This window comes from Cetorhinus maximus, unplaced genomic scaffold, assembly GCF_964194155.1.
Source record: "Cetorhinus maximus unplaced genomic scaffold, sCetMax3.hap1.1 HAP1_SCAFFOLD_1149, whole genome shotgun sequence".
NCBI classification, from domain to species: Eukaryota; Metazoa; Chordata; class Chondrichthyes; order Lamniformes; family Cetorhinidae; genus Cetorhinus; species Cetorhinus maximus.
The window spans coordinates 28,150-47,500 of record NW_027597091.1 but is presented as its reverse complement, the minus strand read 5'-3'; the positions used below and the strand labels follow the sequence as shown (position 1 = coordinate 47,500).

Below are 19,351 nucleotides of genomic sequence, written 5' to 3'. Positions count from 1 at the left end.
GAGGACACCCAGGTCTCATTGCACATTTCCCTCTCTCAATTTATAGCCCTTCAGATAATAATCTGCCTTCCTGTTTTTTCAACCAAAGTGGATAACCTCACATTGACCCACATTATACTGCATCTGCCATGCATTTGCCCACTCACTCAGCTTGTCCAAATCACACTGAAACATCTCTGCATCCTCCTCACAGCTCACCCTCCCACCCAGCTTTGTGTCATCTGCAAACTTGGAGATATTACATTTAGCTCCCTCACCTAAATCATTAATATATATTGTGAATAGCTGGGGTCCCAGCGCCGATCATTAACTGAATCCTGTGAGTGGGATTTGAACCCACTGCTGGAAGTGTCAGCTGTGGCTCAGTTCATAGCACCCTCGCCTTTGAATCAGAAGGTTGTGGGTTCATGTCCCACTCCCGGAAACCAAGAACTGTGATTGTACTCGAAAGAGTTGCAATCTGTGACTGTTGATAACTCGAAAGAGTTCCCCTTCTTAGAGATGTCAGCTGTGGCTCAGTTAATAGCACCCTCGCCTTTGAATCAGAGGGTTGTGGGTTCATGTCCCACTCCTGGAAACCAAGAGCTGTGATTGTACTCGGAAGAGTTGCAATCTGTGACTGTTGATAACTCGAAAGAGTTTTAACCCACTGCTACATCCATGACCTTCCTTCCATCAAAATGTCCAAAGCGGGAATGTTCCCTGATATTGCGCAATGTTCAGCACCATTCGCAGGCTGGATGTGGAGAGGATATTTCCTCTTGTGGGAGAATCAAGAACCAGGGGTCTCTGCTTCAATATAAGGGGTCCCCAGTTAAGTCGGCGATGAGGAGAATATTTTTTTTCTCTCAGGGGGTTGTGAGTCTCCGGAACTCTCTTCCTGCAAAGGATTGGGAAGCTGAGCCTTTGGATATTTTGCAGCTGGAGTTGGAGAGATTCTTGATGAGCAAGGTGGGGGTGATAGGTTATCGGGGGGGGAGAGGGAGGTGGGATGCAGATTTCAGGTTACGATCAGATCGGCCACGGTCTTATTAAATGGCGGAACAGGCTTGAGGGGCCGAGTGGTCTCCTCCTGCTCCTTTTCCATATGTTGGTATTCCCACCTAGCCTAGTATGGCTGCATTATGGTCAGTCTCTTCGCCTGGGTAATTGATGTAGATTGCAAAATAGACAGCGCTGACCCCACTTGCCCTTCACTACTTAAATACAATATTGGGCTGGACATTGAAGAACCCTAGAACCATAGAGCGCTACAGCACAGAAAACAGGCCATTCGGCCCTTCTAGTCTGTGCCAAAATATTATTCCGCTAATCCCATTGACCTGCGCCCAGTCCATAACCCTCCAGACTTCTCCCATCCATGTATCTATCCAATTTATCCTTAAAACTTAAAGAGTGAGCCCACATTTACCACGTCAGATGGTAGCTCGTTCCACACTCTCACCACTCTCTGAGTGAAGAAGTTCCCCCTAAACCTTTCCCCTTTCACCCTAAAGACATGTCCTCTCGTGTTTATCTCTCCTAATCTAAGTGGAAAGAGCCAACTCGCGTTTACTCTGTCTCTACCCCTCACCATTTTGTAAACTTCTATCAAATCTCCCCTCATCCTTCTACGCTCGAAGGAATAAAGTCCGAACCTGTTTAATCTTTCCCTGTAACTCAACTCCTTAAGTCCCGGCAACATCCTAGTAAATCTTCTCCGCGCTCTCTCGATCTTACTGATATTCTTGAGGGAATTCCGCCGCTCTTGTTTGGGTAGCGGCGTGGTGCTTTATTCTTAACCTCTAGCTGAGAGGCCTGAGCCAAGATCCAAAGAAAAAAGCTCCACCGGCAATGTTGCACTCCCTCAGTAATGGCCGCACCCACCCCTCCACCCCCACCCCGGGTGTCAGTCCCAGGCTGGTCCCAGGCTGGTGATGCGGAGGACATTGGGTTCCCATTGGGGCCAGATTGGCAACGCTGAGCTTTGGTGAGGGGAAGTAGTTCAAGATCACGCCCTCTCCCTGCCCCTTTTCAGGGAGAGAGTTCCAGGAACTCACGACCCCTCCGAAAGAGAAAGAGAGAGAGAGAGAGAAACCTCCTCATCTGTTTTAAATGGGGGGACCCCTTAATTTTTAAACAGCGACTCCTCGTTCTAGACTCTCCCAGAAGAGGAAACGTCCTCTCCACACCCACCCAGTCAAGACCCCCTCAGGATCTTAAATGTTTCAATGAAGCCACCTCTTACCGTCCTCCCAGTTACTGTGTCAGCTGTGGCTCAGTTCATAGCACCCTCGCCTTTGAATCAGAAAGGTTGTGGGTTCAGGTCCCACTCCCGGAAACCAAGAACTGTGAATGTACTCGAAAGAGTTACATACAATCTGTTGATAACTCAAAAGAGTTACTGTTCATTTCCATTTGATGGCATCACTAACTTCCTTAACCACCGATGGTGCAAGGTTCTTGCAACACTGTTCTTCCTTGGTGAAATATATCCCCGCCCTGCCTCAACCTTTCTGTTTAACTCTCTAAAACTCCACATCTCGCTATTTAGTTTAAAGCCCTCTCGCCTGCCCTAGTTATAGGACTCGTCAGATCACTGGGCCCAGCACGGTTGATGTGAAAGCCAGTTAGTGATGCTATCGAATTGAAATGAACAGTAACTGGGAGATCAGTAAGAGGGTGACTTAATTGAAACATGTCGGATCCTGAGGGGTCCTGACAGGGTGGGTGTGGAGAGGGTGTTTCCTCTTGTGGGAGAATCTCTTCTCGAGTAGGAACTCCAAGCGGATACAAGCTGAGCCTGTCCAGCCTGGTCCTGGTACCCGTCCGGTGAACCTTCCCGGAACTGCTAGCCTTTTCTCTAACTGCTTCCGTCCGCCGTGTTATTCCCCCACCAGGGGTCAGACCCACCATCCTGCTGGAGCCCAACTACAGTGTATTCCTCAAAGGAGAGTCGGTTAATGTTACCTGCACCATCTGGGAACGCAACACCAGCCGGGGGATTGATTTTTACCTGGACGGCTCCTTCCTGACCCATCGTGACATCGGGCCCGGGAGAAACTCCGCCAGTGTGCGAGTGGCCAACTTGACCTCCAAGGGCGCTGGGAGGTACAGCTGCAAATACGGGAACCAGCTGGCCGGGGAGTACGCGAATTCTTCCCTCGATGCCTCGGTGCACATCGCCGTGACAGGTGAGCAGGGGAGACGTTTTACAAGCACTGCTCGGGTACCGATGCGCGCTCACCTGAAGGGGACATGTGGCGTGGGTGGGGGTGATAGATACGGAAGGGGAAGATGGACGGGGTGGACTATGGGGGTGACTGAATGTGACTCAGGCTGAGGCAAATCGAGGGAGAATGGCGAAGAGAGAGTGAGAGAAACCAAAAAAGAGGGAGGGAGGGAGAGAGACAGAGGGAGACAGACAGAGACAGGGAGGGAGAGAGAGAGAGGCAGAAAGGGAGATACAGAGAGAAGGGGAGGGACAGAAGGAATGAGAGAGAAGGGGCGACAGAGGGAGAGAACGAGACAGAGAGGGGGAGAGGCAGAGAAAGAGAGAGAGAGAAAGATCGAGAGATAGACAGGTAGACAGACAGAAGGAGAGAGAGACTGAGAGAGAGAGAGAGAGAGAGAGAGAGACAGACATAGAGACAGAGAGAGAGAGCGATATAGAGAGAGAGACAGAGGGGGAGAGAGAGAGGCAGAGACAGAGAGAGACAGGTAGAGAGAGACAGAGGGGGAGAGACAGAGGCAGGGACAGAGTGGGACAGGGTGAGGGAGACAGGGTGAGGGAGACAGAGAGAGAGAGAGACAGAGAAAGAGAGAGAAAGATCGAGAGATAGACAGGCAGAACGACAGAAGGAGAAAGAGACCGAGAGAGAGAGAGAGAGAGAGAGAGAGGGAGAGAGAGATAGGCAGAGAGTGGGAGGCAGAGAGAGAGAGAGAGTGACAGAGTGACAGACAGACAGACAGAGAGGGAGAGAGAACGACAGATAGAGAGAGACAGAGGGGGAGAGAGAGAGACAGGGAGGGAGAGAGAGAGAGGCAGAAAGGGAGATACAGAGAGAAGGGGAGGGACAGAAGGAATGAGAGAGAAGGGGCGACAGAGGGAGAGAACGAGACAGAGAGGGGGAGAGGCAGAGAAAGAGAGAGAGAGAAAGATCGAGAGATAGACAGGTAGACAGACAGAAGGAGAGAGAGACTGAGAGAGAGAGAGAGAGAGAGAGGCAGAGAGTGGGAGGCAGAGAGAGAGAGAGAGAGAGAGAGACAGAGAGACAGAGAGAGAGAGAGAGATAGAGAGAGAGACAGAGGGGGAGAGAGAGAGGCAGAGACAGAGAGAGACAGGTAGAGAGAGACAGAGGGGGAGAGACAGAGGCAGAGACAGAGTGGGACAGGGTGAGGGAGACAGGGTGAGGGAGACAGAGAGAGAGAGAGACAGAGAAAGAGAGAGAAAGATCGAGAGATAGACAGGCAGAACGACAGAAGGAGAAAGAGACCGAGAGAGAGAGAGAGAGAGAGAGAGGGAGAGAGAGATAGGCAGAGAGTGGGAGGCAGAGAGAGAGAGAGAGTCACAGAGTGACAGACAGACAGACAGAGAGAGGGAGAGAGAACGACAGATAGAGAGAGACAGAGGGGAGAGAGAGAGACAGAGGGGGAGAGAGAGGCAGAGACAGAGAGAGACAGATAGAGAGAGACAGAGACAGAGAGAGAGACAGAGAGCGACAGAAGGGGAGAGAGAGTGGCAGAGACAGACAGGGTGGGACAAGGTGAGAGAGAGAGAGAGACAGCTGTAGATAGATAGAGAAAGAGGAAGTGTGTGCGTGTGTGAGAGAGAGAGAGAGTGAGAGTGAGTGTGAGAGAGACAGGCAAAGAGGGAGAGAAAGAGAGAGAGTGCGAGACAGAAACAGAGAAAGCAAAAAGAGAGAGACTGAGAGGTAGACCGTGAGAGACAAAGAGAGAGAGAGAGAGAGAGGGGGACAGAAACAGAGAGAGAGAGAGCAAAAAGGAAGAAAGAGAAAAGGAAAGGAAGAAAGGAAGATGGAGAAAAAGGAAGGGAAAAAGTAATAAAGAAAGAAGGAACGAAGGAAACAAATAATAAAGGAAGTAAGAATGAAATAAAGAAAGGAAAAGAACGCAGGGAGGAAAGCTGGGAAAGAGGAAAATAAAAACAAAGGAGAGGTGGTGGGTTATCTTAAAAAAAGAAACATTCTGAATCTCAGAGCCTCACAAGCTGAGGTTACGTCCCACTCAGTAAGTTTCCTGTCCGCAATGCAGGCAGGAGGCAGCACCTTAGCGCACAGCAAGATCCCACAAAGCGTAAGGTGGTCAGCAAACCCGGGCCGCCTGCTTTGCTGCCGCCGGGCAGCGGGTCCCACGGCTGCGCAGGTCAGCACCTTGCGGAGGCCCCTAACAGTGTCGGCTAACCGTCATACTGCATTGCTCCGAGGGCTTGCCCAGTTTTCACCAATCGGTGTTGGCCCTGGGCACGGGAAGGGTAACAGAAGGAGGGAGCTAAAGGAAAGAGCGGGAGAGCAGAGAAATAGAGAGAGAGAGAGAGCTCGAATTCGTACCGCACGTGTTGGGAACTCCCCGGGGAAGTTGAGAGGCAAGTGCGTAATTTGGAGGAGATGGGAATATCCACCTAAACAGCCTCGATTGGCTCGAGCGCAGATGGGATCAATCCTGTTTCGCGTCGTGGGAGTTTGCAAATTGCTCCATGCGCAGTTTCTGCGCTGAATAGTGGGAAAGTAGGGAGGTCATGTTGGGAGTTGTATAGAGCCTCGGTGAGGCCACAGCTGGAGCGCTGGGTGCAGTTCTGGTCGCCACATTATAGGAAGGATGTGAGGGCACTGGAGGGGGTGCAGAGGAGATTCACCAGGATGGTGCCTGGGATGAAACGTTTAAGTGATGAAGAGATGTTGGATAGACTTGAGTTGTTGTCGTTGGAGCAGAGAAGACTGAGGGGCGACCTGATCGAGGTGTACAAGACTATGAGGGTCATGGACAAGGTGGATAGGGAGCAGCTGTTCCCCTTTAGTTGAAGGGTCAGTCACAAGGGGGGCATAAGTTCAAGGTGAGGGGGGCAGGAGGTTTAGGAGGGGGATGTGAGGAAAAGCTTTTTGACCCAGAGGGTGGTGAGGGTCTGGAATGCACTGCCTGGGAGGGTGGTGGAGTCGGGTTAGCCTCACATCCTTTAAAAAGTACCTGGATGAGCACTTGGCATCGTCATAACATTCAAGGCTATGGGGCCAAGTGCGGGTCAATGGGATTAGGTAGGTAGGTCAGGTGTTTCTCACGTGTCGGTGCAGACTCGATGGGCCGAAGGGCCTCTTCTGCACTCTGTGTGATTCTGTGGAGTGCAGCAGGTTTGGGAAGATATAAGCCTTTCTTAAACATACAGATACACTCCCTATCATCCACACACACACACACGCACACACACACACGATCTCTCACACACACTGTCACGTTTACACGTACTCTCATACACTCATACTCTCATACACTCTCTCACATATACACTCAGACACACACGTACACACACACACTCTCTCTCACACACAGACACAAACTCTCTCTCTCACACACACATACACACACACACTCTCTCTCTCACACAGACACAAACTCTCTCTCTCACACACACGTACACACACACACACTCTCTCTCTCACACACAGACACAAACTCTCTCTCTCACACACTTTCATTCACTTCCTCTCATCCGCACTCACACGTTGACACACAGACGCTCAAACACGTACACACTCGCATACACACACACACAGTCTCATACACACATGCACACACTCACACACACGCACACACACTCACTCTCTCATACACACAAACACACATTGGCAGACACAGACAATCAAACACACACGTCCTCGCACACACACACTTTCATGCACACTTACCCATTGACACACACCAACATTCAAACACACACACACTCTCACACAGTCCCTCTCTCTCACACACGCACTCTCATAAACATGCACACGCACACACTCACAGGCCCCCACACACAGACACTAATACGCACAACTCACACACACACGCAAACGCATTCTGTCTCATGCAAATACACACACTCACGCATTCACACACAAACTCAAATGCTGCAGTCCATGCGGTGTAGGTACACCCACAGTGCTGTTAGGGAGGGAGTTCCAGGATTTTGTCCGTGTGGTGTAGGTACACCCACAGTGCTGTTAGGGAGGGAGTTCCAGGATTTTGTCCCTGTGGTGTAGGTACACCCACAGTGCTGTTAGGGAGGGAGTTCCAGGATTTTGTCCCTGTGGTGTAGGTACACCCACAGTGCTGTTAGGGAGGGAGTTCCAGGATTTTGTCCCTGTGTTGTAGGTACACCCATGGCGCTGTTAGGGAGGGAGTTCCAGGATTTTGACCCAGCGACAGTGAAGGAACGGCCGATATATTTCCAAGTCAGGATGTTGAGTGACTTGGAGGGGAACTTCCAGGTGGTGGTGTTCCCATGTGTCTGCTGCCCTTGTCCTTCTAGATGGTAGAGGTCGTGGGTTTGGAAGGTGCTGTCGAAGGAGCCTTGGTGAGTTATTGCAGTGCATCTTGTAGATGGTACACACACTGCTGCTACTGTGCGTCGGTGGTGGAGGGAGTGAATGTTTGTGGATGGGGTGCCGATCAAGCGGGGCTGCTTTGTCCCGGACGGTGTCGAGCTTCTCGAGTGTGGTGGGAGCTGCACTCATCCAGGCAAAGTGGGGAGTATCCCATCACACTCCTGACTCGTGCCTTGTAGATGGTGGACAGGCTTTGGGGGAGTCAGGAGGGTGAGTGACTCTCCGCAGGATTCCCAGCCTCTGACCTGCTCGAGTAGCCGCTGCCTTTATCTGCCGCACGGTTATTGATTCTTCTGCATGTTCATCCAAACAGATCCCCTGCAGACTCCCAATATAGCCTTATTCACCGTCAGAGGGATGAATCTCATCAACTGCACGGTCCAGAACAACACAGGGAACGGCACAATGTACTTACTGGAGTTGGATGCCAGCGGGTCTAGGCAAGTTCAACACGCGGAAGTGTTGAATTTCACCTCGACGTTTCCGTTGAATAACAGCGATGGCAACATTGCTGGCCGCTACGTCTGTTTATACGAGGTGCAAGTCAAGGGTAGATCGTTCAACTCCACCTACACTGAGTCTGTCCTAGTCGCTGTTCCAGGTGAGTGAGATTCAACTTTCCATCAACGCTCTAGGTAAACTAAGGCACCAGGCATTCTTCATGTTCTTGTGCTCAGCAGTAGTTGACCAAATGTCAAGCCAGATAACATTGACTTTTCCTCATTCACTGAGGGGGTGTGGGCGTCGCTGGCTGGGCCCAGCTTTTATTGCCCGCCCCTAATCGCCCCTTGAGGTGGTGGATGAGCCGCCTTCTTGACCTGCAGCTGTCCCTGTGGTGTAGGTACACCCACAGTGCTGTTAGGGAGGGAGTTCCAGGATTTTGTCCCTGTGGTGTAGGTACACCCACAGTGCTGTTAGGGAGGGAGTTCCAGGATTTTGTCCCTGTGGTGTAGGTACACCCACAGCGCTGTTAGGGAGGGAGTTCCAGGATTTTGTCCCTGTGGTGTAGGTACACCCACAGTGCTGTTAGGGAGGGAGTTCCAGGATTTTGACCCAGCAACAGTGAAGGAACGGCCGATATATTTCCAAGTCAGGACGGTGAGTGACTTGGAGGGGAACTTCCAGGTGCTGGTGTTCCCATCGATCTACTGCCCTTGTCCTTCTAGTTGGTAGTGGTCGTGGGTTTGGAAGGTGCTGTCTAAGGAGCCTTGGTGAGTTCCTGCAGTGCATCTTGTAGATGGTACACACGCTGCTGCTACTGTGCGTCGGTGGTGGGGTGAGTGAATGTTTGTGGATGGGGTGCCGATCAAGCGGGGCTGCTTTGTCCTGGACAGTGTTGAGCTTCTTGAGTGTTGTGGGAGCTGCACTCGTCCAGGCAAGTGGGGAATGTCCCGTGGTGGAATTTGAGAATGTTTGTGGACGAGTTTACTGAGACAGGGAGAGTCAATTCTCTGGAGGGTTTGGAAACAAGGTTGAGAAGCGATGGACAAAATCAAATTTTAAAAAAAGCAGACACATGAAAATATACAATTTTCTGAGCAAAATTGAAATTTCAGAACAGTAAATTGTCAAGATGTTTAAAAAGTGAACAGAGTGGGTGAGAGTGTGTGTGGTGGGGTGAGTGTGAATGAGAACACTTGAGACTGGGAGTGCGGCAGACATAAACGGTGTCCCTTCCCTCTCACTCTCCCTACACACAGGCACTGACACACGCACAACACACACACACACACACACACACACAACACACACTCACCCCTCACACACACACACACGCACACATAACCATCTCAGGCACACACTCTCCCTTTCACACATATAAACCCACCACTCTCACACACACACACTCACCCATCACTCACACACACGCTCACCCATCACTCACACACACGCTCACCCATCACTCACACACACGCTCACCCATCACTCACACACACGCTCACCCATCACTCACGCACACACTCACCCCCACACCCCCATCACACCCTACGCAAACACACACATACACACACTCCTAGACACACACACAGACAAACACACACACATACTCATCCCTCACACACACACAGTCACCCCCTGTCCCACCCTATGTAAACACACACATACACACGCTTCTCACACACACACACACACACTCTCCTCAGTATCTCTCTCTCTCCCCCTCACACACACACTCACACGCCTCTCTCTCTCTCTCTCTCTCTCACACACATACACATCCCTCACACACACTCACTCAAACTACCCTTACACACACACTCTCTCACACACACATTCACCCCTCACTCACTCACACACACGCCTCTCTCTCTCTCTCTCTCACACACATACACATCCCTCACACACACTCACTCAAACTACCCTTACACACACACTCTCTCACACACACATTCATCCCTCACTCCACACAGACACACCCCTCACTCACACACTCACTCAAACAACCCTTACACACACCCTCTCACACACACACACACCCCTCACTCACACACTCACTCAAACAACCCTTACACACATCCTCTCACACACACACACACCCCTCACTCACACACACACACATGCGCACGCACACACACACACATACGCACGCACACACACACACATGCACATACATAAACACACACCCCTCACATACATGCACGTGCACACACACACACTCACCACTGAGTCACACACTCACTCACCCCTCACTGACACACTTACACACACACCCCTCTCATTCACAAACACACACACACACACACTCAACCCTCACAAACAGACACACACACACACACTCAACCCTCACACACTCATGACTCACATGCATGCACGTGCACACACACACACACATCCCTCACACTCACACACACAATCACCCCTCCCTCTCTCTCTCTCTCACACACACACACTTCCCTCATATATACGCACACACACACACACACACTCACTCCCCCCCCACACACGCACTCACCCCGACACACACTGCCCTCTCGATTGGGCACTCTAGAGTCTAGTTGTTTCGTACGGTAGCCGGCCAAGAACCTATAATGGGGGAGATGGTTAGCAAGTGCAATGGCCAATCTTGCTTGGATGTGCACTGCTTAAGGTGCTGACAAGGTGAGCACTAAGTGTATCACACACTCCGAGTACCCCCGTGCTGTCGTTGAAGGGAACTGAGGTCGACCAATGAGATGATCAAGAGGAATGTGCAGATGGAGAATGACCATCACACCATCTCAGCACATTAACTGATAAAGCTTCTAACGTCTTCCACCTCCTATACACAACTGATCACAGCAATGGCGGCCGAGGGACCTTATGCAAGAGACAGATGCATGGATGCAATTGTGTTCAATGTGTTTGGCGTCAAATAAACAATGAAACTGATACAGTCAAAAATGACCCACGTTGTTTTCTTTCTCTCTCAATGTCATTGTAGCCTCCCCGAATGTGAAGAAAATCGTTGGCTGGTTCTTAGCTACGCTGATACTCCTCATGATTCTGGTCCTTTCCGTGTATTACTTCAGAAAGCCGAAGACTTGCAAGACCAAACGTGGTAAGATGGATACTTTCTGTCCATGTCTTTATTACTTCCCCTACTTTGCATCGCATATGTTGCGACGAGAGGACCAAGTTCACTCTTAGGGTGTGACCCCCACTGTAGGTCAGCGGCTGGTCATCCTGCAAGGAGCTCAACGCCATTCGGAGCAAAGAATCCCGCTTGACTGGCTCCCCATCCACAAACATTCACTCCCTCCACCACCGACGCACAGTGGCAGCAGTGTGTGTACCATCGACAAGATGCACGGCCTTGTCCCTTCCAGTGGAATTATACTTCTCGCATTGAAACAAATGCATTTCAGACCCCCCCCCGCCCCCAGTCCCACACAGTGACAACGCAGGTGGGTAAGGTAGTCAGGAAGGCATATGGCATGCTTGCCTTCATCGGCAGGGGTATTGAGTATAAAAGCTGGGAAGTCATGCTGCAGCTGTGTAGGACTTTGGTTAGGCCACACTTGGAATATTGCGTGCAATTCTGGTCGCCACATCACCAGAAGGATATGGAGGCGTTGGAGAGGGTGCAGAGGATGTTGACCAGGACGCTGCCTGGTCTGGAGGTTATTAACCATGAGGAGAGGTTGGAGAAACTCGGATTGTTCTCACTAGAGCGACGGAGATTGAGGGGCGACTTGATAGAAGTTTACAAAATGATGAGTGGCATGGACAGAGTAGATAGTCAGAAGCTTTTTTCCCAGGGTGGAAGAGTCAATTACTAGGGGAACATAGATTTAAGGGGAGAGGAGAAAACTATAGAGGGGATGTGAGGGGCAAGTTTTTTACGCGGAGGGTAGTGAGTGTCTGGAATTCGCTGCCAGAGGAGGTGGTGGAAGCAGGTACGATAGTGGTGTTTAAGAGGCAGCTTGACAAATACATGAATAGGATGGGAATAGAGGGATACGGACCCCGGAAATGCAAAATGTTTTAGTTTGACGGGCAATATGATCAGCGCAGGCTTGGAGGGCTGAAGGGCCTGTTCCTGTGCTGTACTTTTCTTTGTTCTTTGTTCACTGCAGTGACTCACCAAGGCCCCTTCGACAGCACCTCCTAGGGGAGCTGGTGTACTGTGGTGGTGGCACTAGCAACGCAGAGACCCAGGGCAATGCTCTGGGGAATCGGATCAAATCCCGTCACAGACGCTGGTTGAATTTTAGTTCGGTTAACAAATCAGGAAGATAAAGCTTGGCATGAAACTGTCGTCGATTGCCGGGAAATCCCACCTGGTTCATCGATGTCCTTTAGGGAAGGAAGTCTGGCGTCTTTGCCTACATGTGACTCCAGACACACAGGGATGTGGTTGACTCTTAACTGCCCTCTGAAGCGCCCTAGCAAGGTTGGGCAATTAGAGACTGGCAACATTTTCTGGCCATGCCAACAATGTCTACATCCCACGAAAGTTCCAAAAAAAAAATACACCCGTCAACTCTACCGCCTAGAAGGGCAAGGGCAGCAGACACATGGGGAACACCACCACCTGGAAGTTCCCCTCCGAGTCACTCACCATCCTGACTTGAAAATATACCAGCCGTTCCTTCACTGTCGGCTGGGTCAAAACCCTGGATGGTCAGCGATGGTTACATCCACCTAAAATGAGTTTTTGAAAAATGTTTTTATTTCATGTTATGTTTTAATCAAACTGGCTATAATTCTTTGTACGTTGTGTTTGAAGACTAGGCCTTTATTCACTGGAGCTTAGAAGAATGAGAGGAGATCTCATTGAAACATATAACATTCTGACAGGGCTAGACAGGCTGGATGCAGGGATGATATTTCCTCTTGAGTGGGTTGGGAGGGGGTGTGTATTCTAGAAGGAGGGGTTACAAACTCAGGATATTGGGGTAGACCATTTAGGACTGAGATGAGGAGAAACCTCTTCACTCAGAGGGTAGTGAACCTGTGCCATTCTCCACCACAGGAGGCTGTGGAGGCCGAGACGCTGAATATATTTAAGAAGGAAATAGATAGATTTCTGGACTCCGAAGGTGTCAAGGGGTATGGGTGAACGATGGCGTTGAAATAGGGGATGAGCCATGATCTTATTGAAGGGCGGAGCAGACTCAAAGGGCCGAATGACCCACTCCTGCTTCCATTTCCTATGTTTCTAAACAATTCTGTCTACAACTCTATTAACACGATCTTTCTCCCGCCCACAGAATACAGGATTTACGTGCGAGAAAGACTTCTCGACGACGTGACACATATCGAAGCTATCGATGATGATACTCCTTTTTAAATGGACGCTATTTTTACGTACTGTATTTGGATGACCCGTGAAGATATTGGGGGCTGGTGGGAGGTGGGGGGGTGGGGGGAAGGGTTGGGGGTAGAATTTGTTCTGTGCGGCAGAGCAGTATCCCTCTGGCCTTCAGTTATACTCGCTGCCCAGATGTAGATTTAGAGGTCGGCAATTGGAATGGCCATTGGCCGCTCGTGTAACAAGCGCCCGCTGCAACTTGGGATCCTCTCGCGATCAGGCCCAAGGTTAATGTTTTTACCCCCAGTCTGTTGGACGCGAAGACTGAAAAAGCCAAACTTTGATCCCGGTCAACGCAAGAAAAATGTCTGACAAAAGAACATGGTATTGCAAAATTAGCATAACCAACCGAAATTAGCCTAGCTGCTTCTATGACTAGCGGGACTGGCGCTGGTTAAAGACATCTGGCGGCAGAATTTTATTTGGGCGCAGCTGACGAATCACATCTGCGGCCCATCCGAAGTTCCAAACTGCTGGCTTCATTGGGAATAAACACGTCGATTGCACCCACTCTGTGTCTCCGCCCAAGTGTCATTTTGCAACCAACGGCCTGATTCCAAATTTGTCCCGTGCAAAACGTGACAGCTCAACACAGATTTGTAGTGCACGTCTGTAGAAATATTACTCCGTGCAACGCAGGTTTCAATGTCCAAATGTTTGCTCTAACGTCTAAATAGTTATCGGTGAGGCTCTTCTACTCTCCGAGGTGAAAATAACTAATAAGACCATAAGACACAGGAGCAGAAATTAGGCCAATCGGCCCATCGAGTCTGCTCCGCCATTCAATCATGGCTGATAAGTTTTTCAACCCCATTCTCCCGCCTTCTCCCCCTAACCTTTGACCCCCTTACCAATCAAGAACCTATCTATCTCGGTCTTAAATACACTCAATGACCTGGCCTCCACAGCCTTCTGTGGCAATGAATTCCATAGATTCACCACTCTCTGGCTAAAGAAGTTTCTCCTCATCTCTGTTCTAAAAGGTCTTCCCTTTACTCTGAGGCTGTGCCCTCGGGTCCTAGTCTCTCCTACTCATGGAAACATCTTCCCCGCGTCCCACTCTATCCAGGCCTTTCAGTATTCTGTAAGTTTCAATCAGATCCCCCCCTCATCCTTCTAAACCCCATCGAGTATAGACCCAGAGTCCTCAAACGTTTCTCAAGTGTGAGGGATATTCATAAATTCATATTTAGGTGAAATTACCCTTCAACCAATAACATTGCAAATAATTATCTGGTCACACAGAGGCATCATGATGTCCACCATTGATGTGTTACACTCTTGGTTTAAACATGGACAAAAGAGCTGAGCCCCCGAGGTGAGGTGAGAGTGACTGCCCTTGACACCAAGGCAGCATTTGACCGAGTGGCATCAAGGAGCCCCAGCAAAACTGGAGTCCATGGGAATCAGGGGGAAAACTCTCTGCTGGTTGGAGTCATACCTAGCACAAAGGAAGATGGTTGTGGTTGTTGGAGGTCAATCCTCTCAGCTCCAGGACATCACTGCAGGATTTCCTCAGGGTCCTGTCCTCGGCCCAGCCATCTTCAGCTGCTTCATCAATGACCTTCCTTCGATCCTAAGGTCAGAAGTGGGGATGTTCGCTGATGACTGCACAATGTTCAGCACCATTCGCGACTCCTCAGATACTGACGCAGTCCATGTCCAAATGCAGCAAGACCTGGACACTTTCCAGGCTTGGGCAGACAAGTGGCAAGTAGCATTCGCACCACACAAGTGACAGGCAATGACCATCTCCAACAAGTGAGATTCCAAACATCACCCCTTGACGTTCAATGGCATTACCATCACTGAATCCTCCACTATCAACATCCTGGGGGTTACCATTGACCAGAAACTTAACTGGACCAGCCATATAAATACTGTGGTTACAAGAGCAGGTCAGAGGCTGGGAATCCTACAGAGAGTTACCCACCTCTTGACCCTTCACCATCTACAAGGCACAAGTCAGGAGTGTGATGGAATACTCCCCACTTGCCTGGATGAGTGCAGCTCCCACAACACTCAAGAAGCTCGACACCGTCCAGGACAAAGCAGCCCCGCTTGATCGGCACCCCATCCACAAACATTCACTCCCCCCACCACCGACACACTGTAGCAGCAGTGTGTACCATCTACAAGATGCACTGCAGGAATTCACCAAGGCTCCTTAGACAGCACCTTCCAAACCCACAACCACTACCATCTAGAAGGACAAGGGCAGTAGACACACAGGAAAACCACAACTTGAAAGTTCCCCTCCAAGCCACTCACCACCCTGACTTGGAAATATATCGGCCGTTCCTTCACTGTCGCTGGGTCAAAATCCAGGAACTCCCTCCCTAACAGCACTGTGGGTGTACCTACACCACAGGGACAAAATCCTGGAACTCCCTCCCTAACAGCACTGTGGTTGTACCTACACCACAGGGACAAAATCCTGGAACTCCCTCCCTAACAGCGCTGTGGGTGTACCTACACCACAGGGTCAAAATCCTGGAACTCCCTCCCTAACAGCACTGTGGGTGTACCTACACCACAGGGTCAAAATCCTGGAACTCCCTCCCTAACAGCACTGTGGGTGTACCTACACCACAGGGTCAAAATCCTGGAATTCCCTCCCTAACAGCACTGTGGGTGTACCTACACCACAGGGTCAAAATCCTGGAACTCCCTCCCTAACAGCACTGTGGGTGCACCTACACCACACGGACAAAATCCTGGAACTCCCTCTCTAACAGTGCCGTGGGTGCACCTACACCACCTGGGCTGCAGCGGTTCAAGAAGGCAGCTCACCCCCCACCCTCTCAAGGGGTAAATAGAGATGTGGAATACATGCGACCTAGTCAGCGACACCCACATCCTGTACATGAATTTTTAAAAAAACCTCTGTTGGCTGCCACAATCCGTCTTTGGCGACTTCTTTTCATTGGTTTTTGAAGCACTTTGGCCACCCTAAGGTCGCCAAAGGCGCTATATGAATGCAGGCCTCTTCTGCCGAAGAATTGCAAATCGCCTTACTTTAACACTGCGAGTATTTTCCGTTTAACGTGAAATGCTCTTCCGTTTCTCCTTCCCAAGGGAGCTCATTGCACATTTCTACTTCTGTCCTCCCGCCTTTAGTCCCGGTTAGAATTCACTCACACTGAGGATCACATGAGCCTAGGGAAGTGAGCGATCATTGTTTAGGAACACGGAAAAGCTTGCTGGGTGAATCGAAGCTTTTGAGACTGAGGCCGGAAAGGTCTTTTTCCTATTAGGCAATAGGGTCAAGGGGTATGGACCCAGGGTGTAAATGTGACATCGAGGAAGAGATGGACCATCATCAAATTGAAAGGGAAACAGAAACACCTGGGAAAAAACTCAGCAGGTCTGGCAGCATCGGCGGAGAGGGGCACTAGTTGACGTTTCGAGTCCTCGTGACCCTTCAACAGAACTAAGAGGTAGATTCGATAGATAAGAGATTAGCCTTCTGGCTCACAACTGCTTGGAATGAATCAAGACTTACATTCAGCGATTGACCGCTCTACCTGCTCATAAAATGCTCGCTATACGTCTATGGATAAGGTTAACACTTGGAAGCCAAAAAAAAAAACCCACTCCTATTTCCCATCTGGGTCGACATTTAACTGCAGCGTTGTCTCCACAGGCGAGAGCCCACAATTACTGGCATTGCTACCCGTGGTGCCCCATGACCATATCTCCTTTCTCAGTGACTGTCTCTGTCTCCGACTCACCCCACCTGGATTTCAGCTGAGGTTCCATCCCTCATGTTTCGAACCCACCCCAGGATCACGGGTATCTCCGGGACACACGACGCTCCTCGGGCTGCTGTTCCCGTCGCATTCTGAGATCCACACTCAGTGCCATGCGCCGCCACGTGAACACACTCGACCTCTCCCTCCAGCAGCTCCGCCGCGCCCCTTTTCCAAAGCTGCCCGTGCCCCCAGTTTCACTTTATTCTTCGCCTCATCCGACGCCTCAACAAGGAGCTTTTTCCCTTTCTCTCAAGTGCCAAGGAACGCAAGCTCCAACAACTCATCGACACCAACACCCATCTGGGACCCTCCACCCCTGCTTGTCCCTCCGTCCCCACCCCCATCTTCCAATCCCAGCCCCAGCCGCGTATCCACCATACCCCCTGACCTTCCCCTCTCCGACGCTGAACGTTCAGTGCTCAGCAAAGGACTTAGTTTCATACCCTTACGCCCTCATCTCAATGAATTTCGGGCTCGGCATGATGCTGAACTCTTCTTCCGCCGTCTTCGTCTCCGTGCTCACTTCTTTGGGCAGGAGTCCTCTCCCCGATCAACGGATCCTTTTACCCACCTCCAATATTCTCCCTCCACCTGGACCCCTCCCTCTGGATTCTTACCTTCACTTGATCTTTTCATTGAGAACTGTTGGCGTGACATTAGCCGTCTGAATTTCTCTGCTCCTCTCGCCCACTCTAACCTGTCTCTCTCTGAACTCACTGCACTCCGTTCTCTCAGGTCCAACCCCAACATTGTCATCAAGCCTGCCGACAAGGGTGGTACTGTTGTTGTCTGGCGCACTGACCTCTGAAACTACCATTTTCCACCCACGGTCGTTGACAGGGCCCTCAACCGTGTCCGGCCCATCTCCCGTGCATTCTCCCACCCAGAAACATGATAGGGTCCCCCTTGTCCTCACTTATCACCCCACCAACCTCCGCATTCAAAGGATCATCCTCCGCCATTTCCGCCAACTCCAGCATGATGCCACCACCAAACACATCTTCCCTTCACCCCACCCCGGCGGCATTCCGTAGGGATCGTTCCCTCCGTGACACCCTGGTCCACTCCTCCATCACCCCCTACACCTCAACCCCCTCCCATGGCACCTCCCCATGCCCACGCAGAAGATGCAACACCTGCCCCTTCACTTCCCCCCTCCTCACCGTCCAAGGGCCCAAACACTCCTTTCAAGTGAAGCAGCATTTCACTTGCATTTCCCTCAACTTAGTCTACTGCATTCGTTGCTCCCAATGCGGTTTCCTCTATACTGAGTTCAACAATTTTAGATCTCCTCCATCCCCACCCCCTTTCCGTTTCTTCCCCCTCCTTTTTGTTTTTTCCCAATAATTTATATAGATTTTTCTTTTCCCACCTATTTCTATTATTTTTAATATATTCCACCCATCGTTTATCTCTACCTTTTATGCCCTTTCAGTATTATTTCACCCCACCCCCACTAGAGCTATCTGTACCTTGTCTGTCCTTTCTACTCTTAATTAGCACATTCCTTTGGATAATATCACCACCTTCAACACCTCTTTGTCCTTTGGTCTGTGACATCTTTTGGTTATCTCTACCTATCACTGGCTGCTTGTCCTAACAACACCTCCCCCCCCACCTTAAACCAGCTTATATTTCACCCCTTTCCTATTTTTACTTAGTTCTGTTGAAGGGTCATGAGGACTCGAAAGGTCAACTGTGCTCTTCTCTGCCGATGTTGCCAGACCTGCTGAGTTTTTCCAGGTATTTCTGTTGTTGCTATGAGGCCTGCATCCTCACCCACCGAACTGTCAAAGGCCCATTCAGGCCATTTGGGTGCCAATTAAAACAATTAACTGAGCTGCCCGTCCAGCCTTAAGGTTGGCGGGCAGGCAAAGAGACTAGTTGGCTTTTGCACTTATCACCAAACCTCATCCACGGACGGGAAGGGGTTTCATGCAGGTTTTAAAACATTAATGAAGACTTTACGGTAAAACGAACTAGCGGAATAATATTTCGGCACAGGCTAGAAGGGCCGAATGGCCTATTTTTCTGTGCTGTAGTGCTCTATGGTTCTATGGTTCTAATAGACATGTCTCAGCTCATGCGACACTGTCACCTGAGGGGACGTGTCTTAAATATCGTTTCCCTTTATTCAAAGTTTTCAAAATCAAAGTACCCCCCCCACCCCGCCCCCCCGCCCCATTGAGGCAGCTCCGTGCCTCAGGGAGGTTGCCGCACTA

The 19,351-nt window shown here is 50.4% G+C and overlaps 1 protein-coding gene across 1 annotated transcript in view; it reads left to right on the top strand.

The window, feature by feature from the left end:
- The window catches only part of LOC144675766 (scavenger receptor cysteine-rich domain-containing protein DMBT1-like), a gene marked incomplete at its 5' end in the record, with an annotated part of 59,656 nt that extends 45,771 nt beyond the window's left edge, over window positions 1–13,885 (top strand). Inside the window, 4 exons of the mRNA XM_078536364.1 lie at window positions 2,880–3,173; window positions 7,894–8,181; window positions 11,002–11,118; window positions 13,274–13,885. Coding sequence (XP_078392490.1) covers window positions 2,880–3,173; window positions 7,894–8,181; window positions 11,002–11,118; window positions 13,274–13,353 — 779 coding nt within the window. The remainder of the gene's footprint in view (window positions 1–2,879; window positions 3,174–7,893; window positions 8,182–11,001; window positions 11,119–13,273) is intronic.
- Window positions 13,886–19,351: the final 5,466 nt, after the last annotated feature.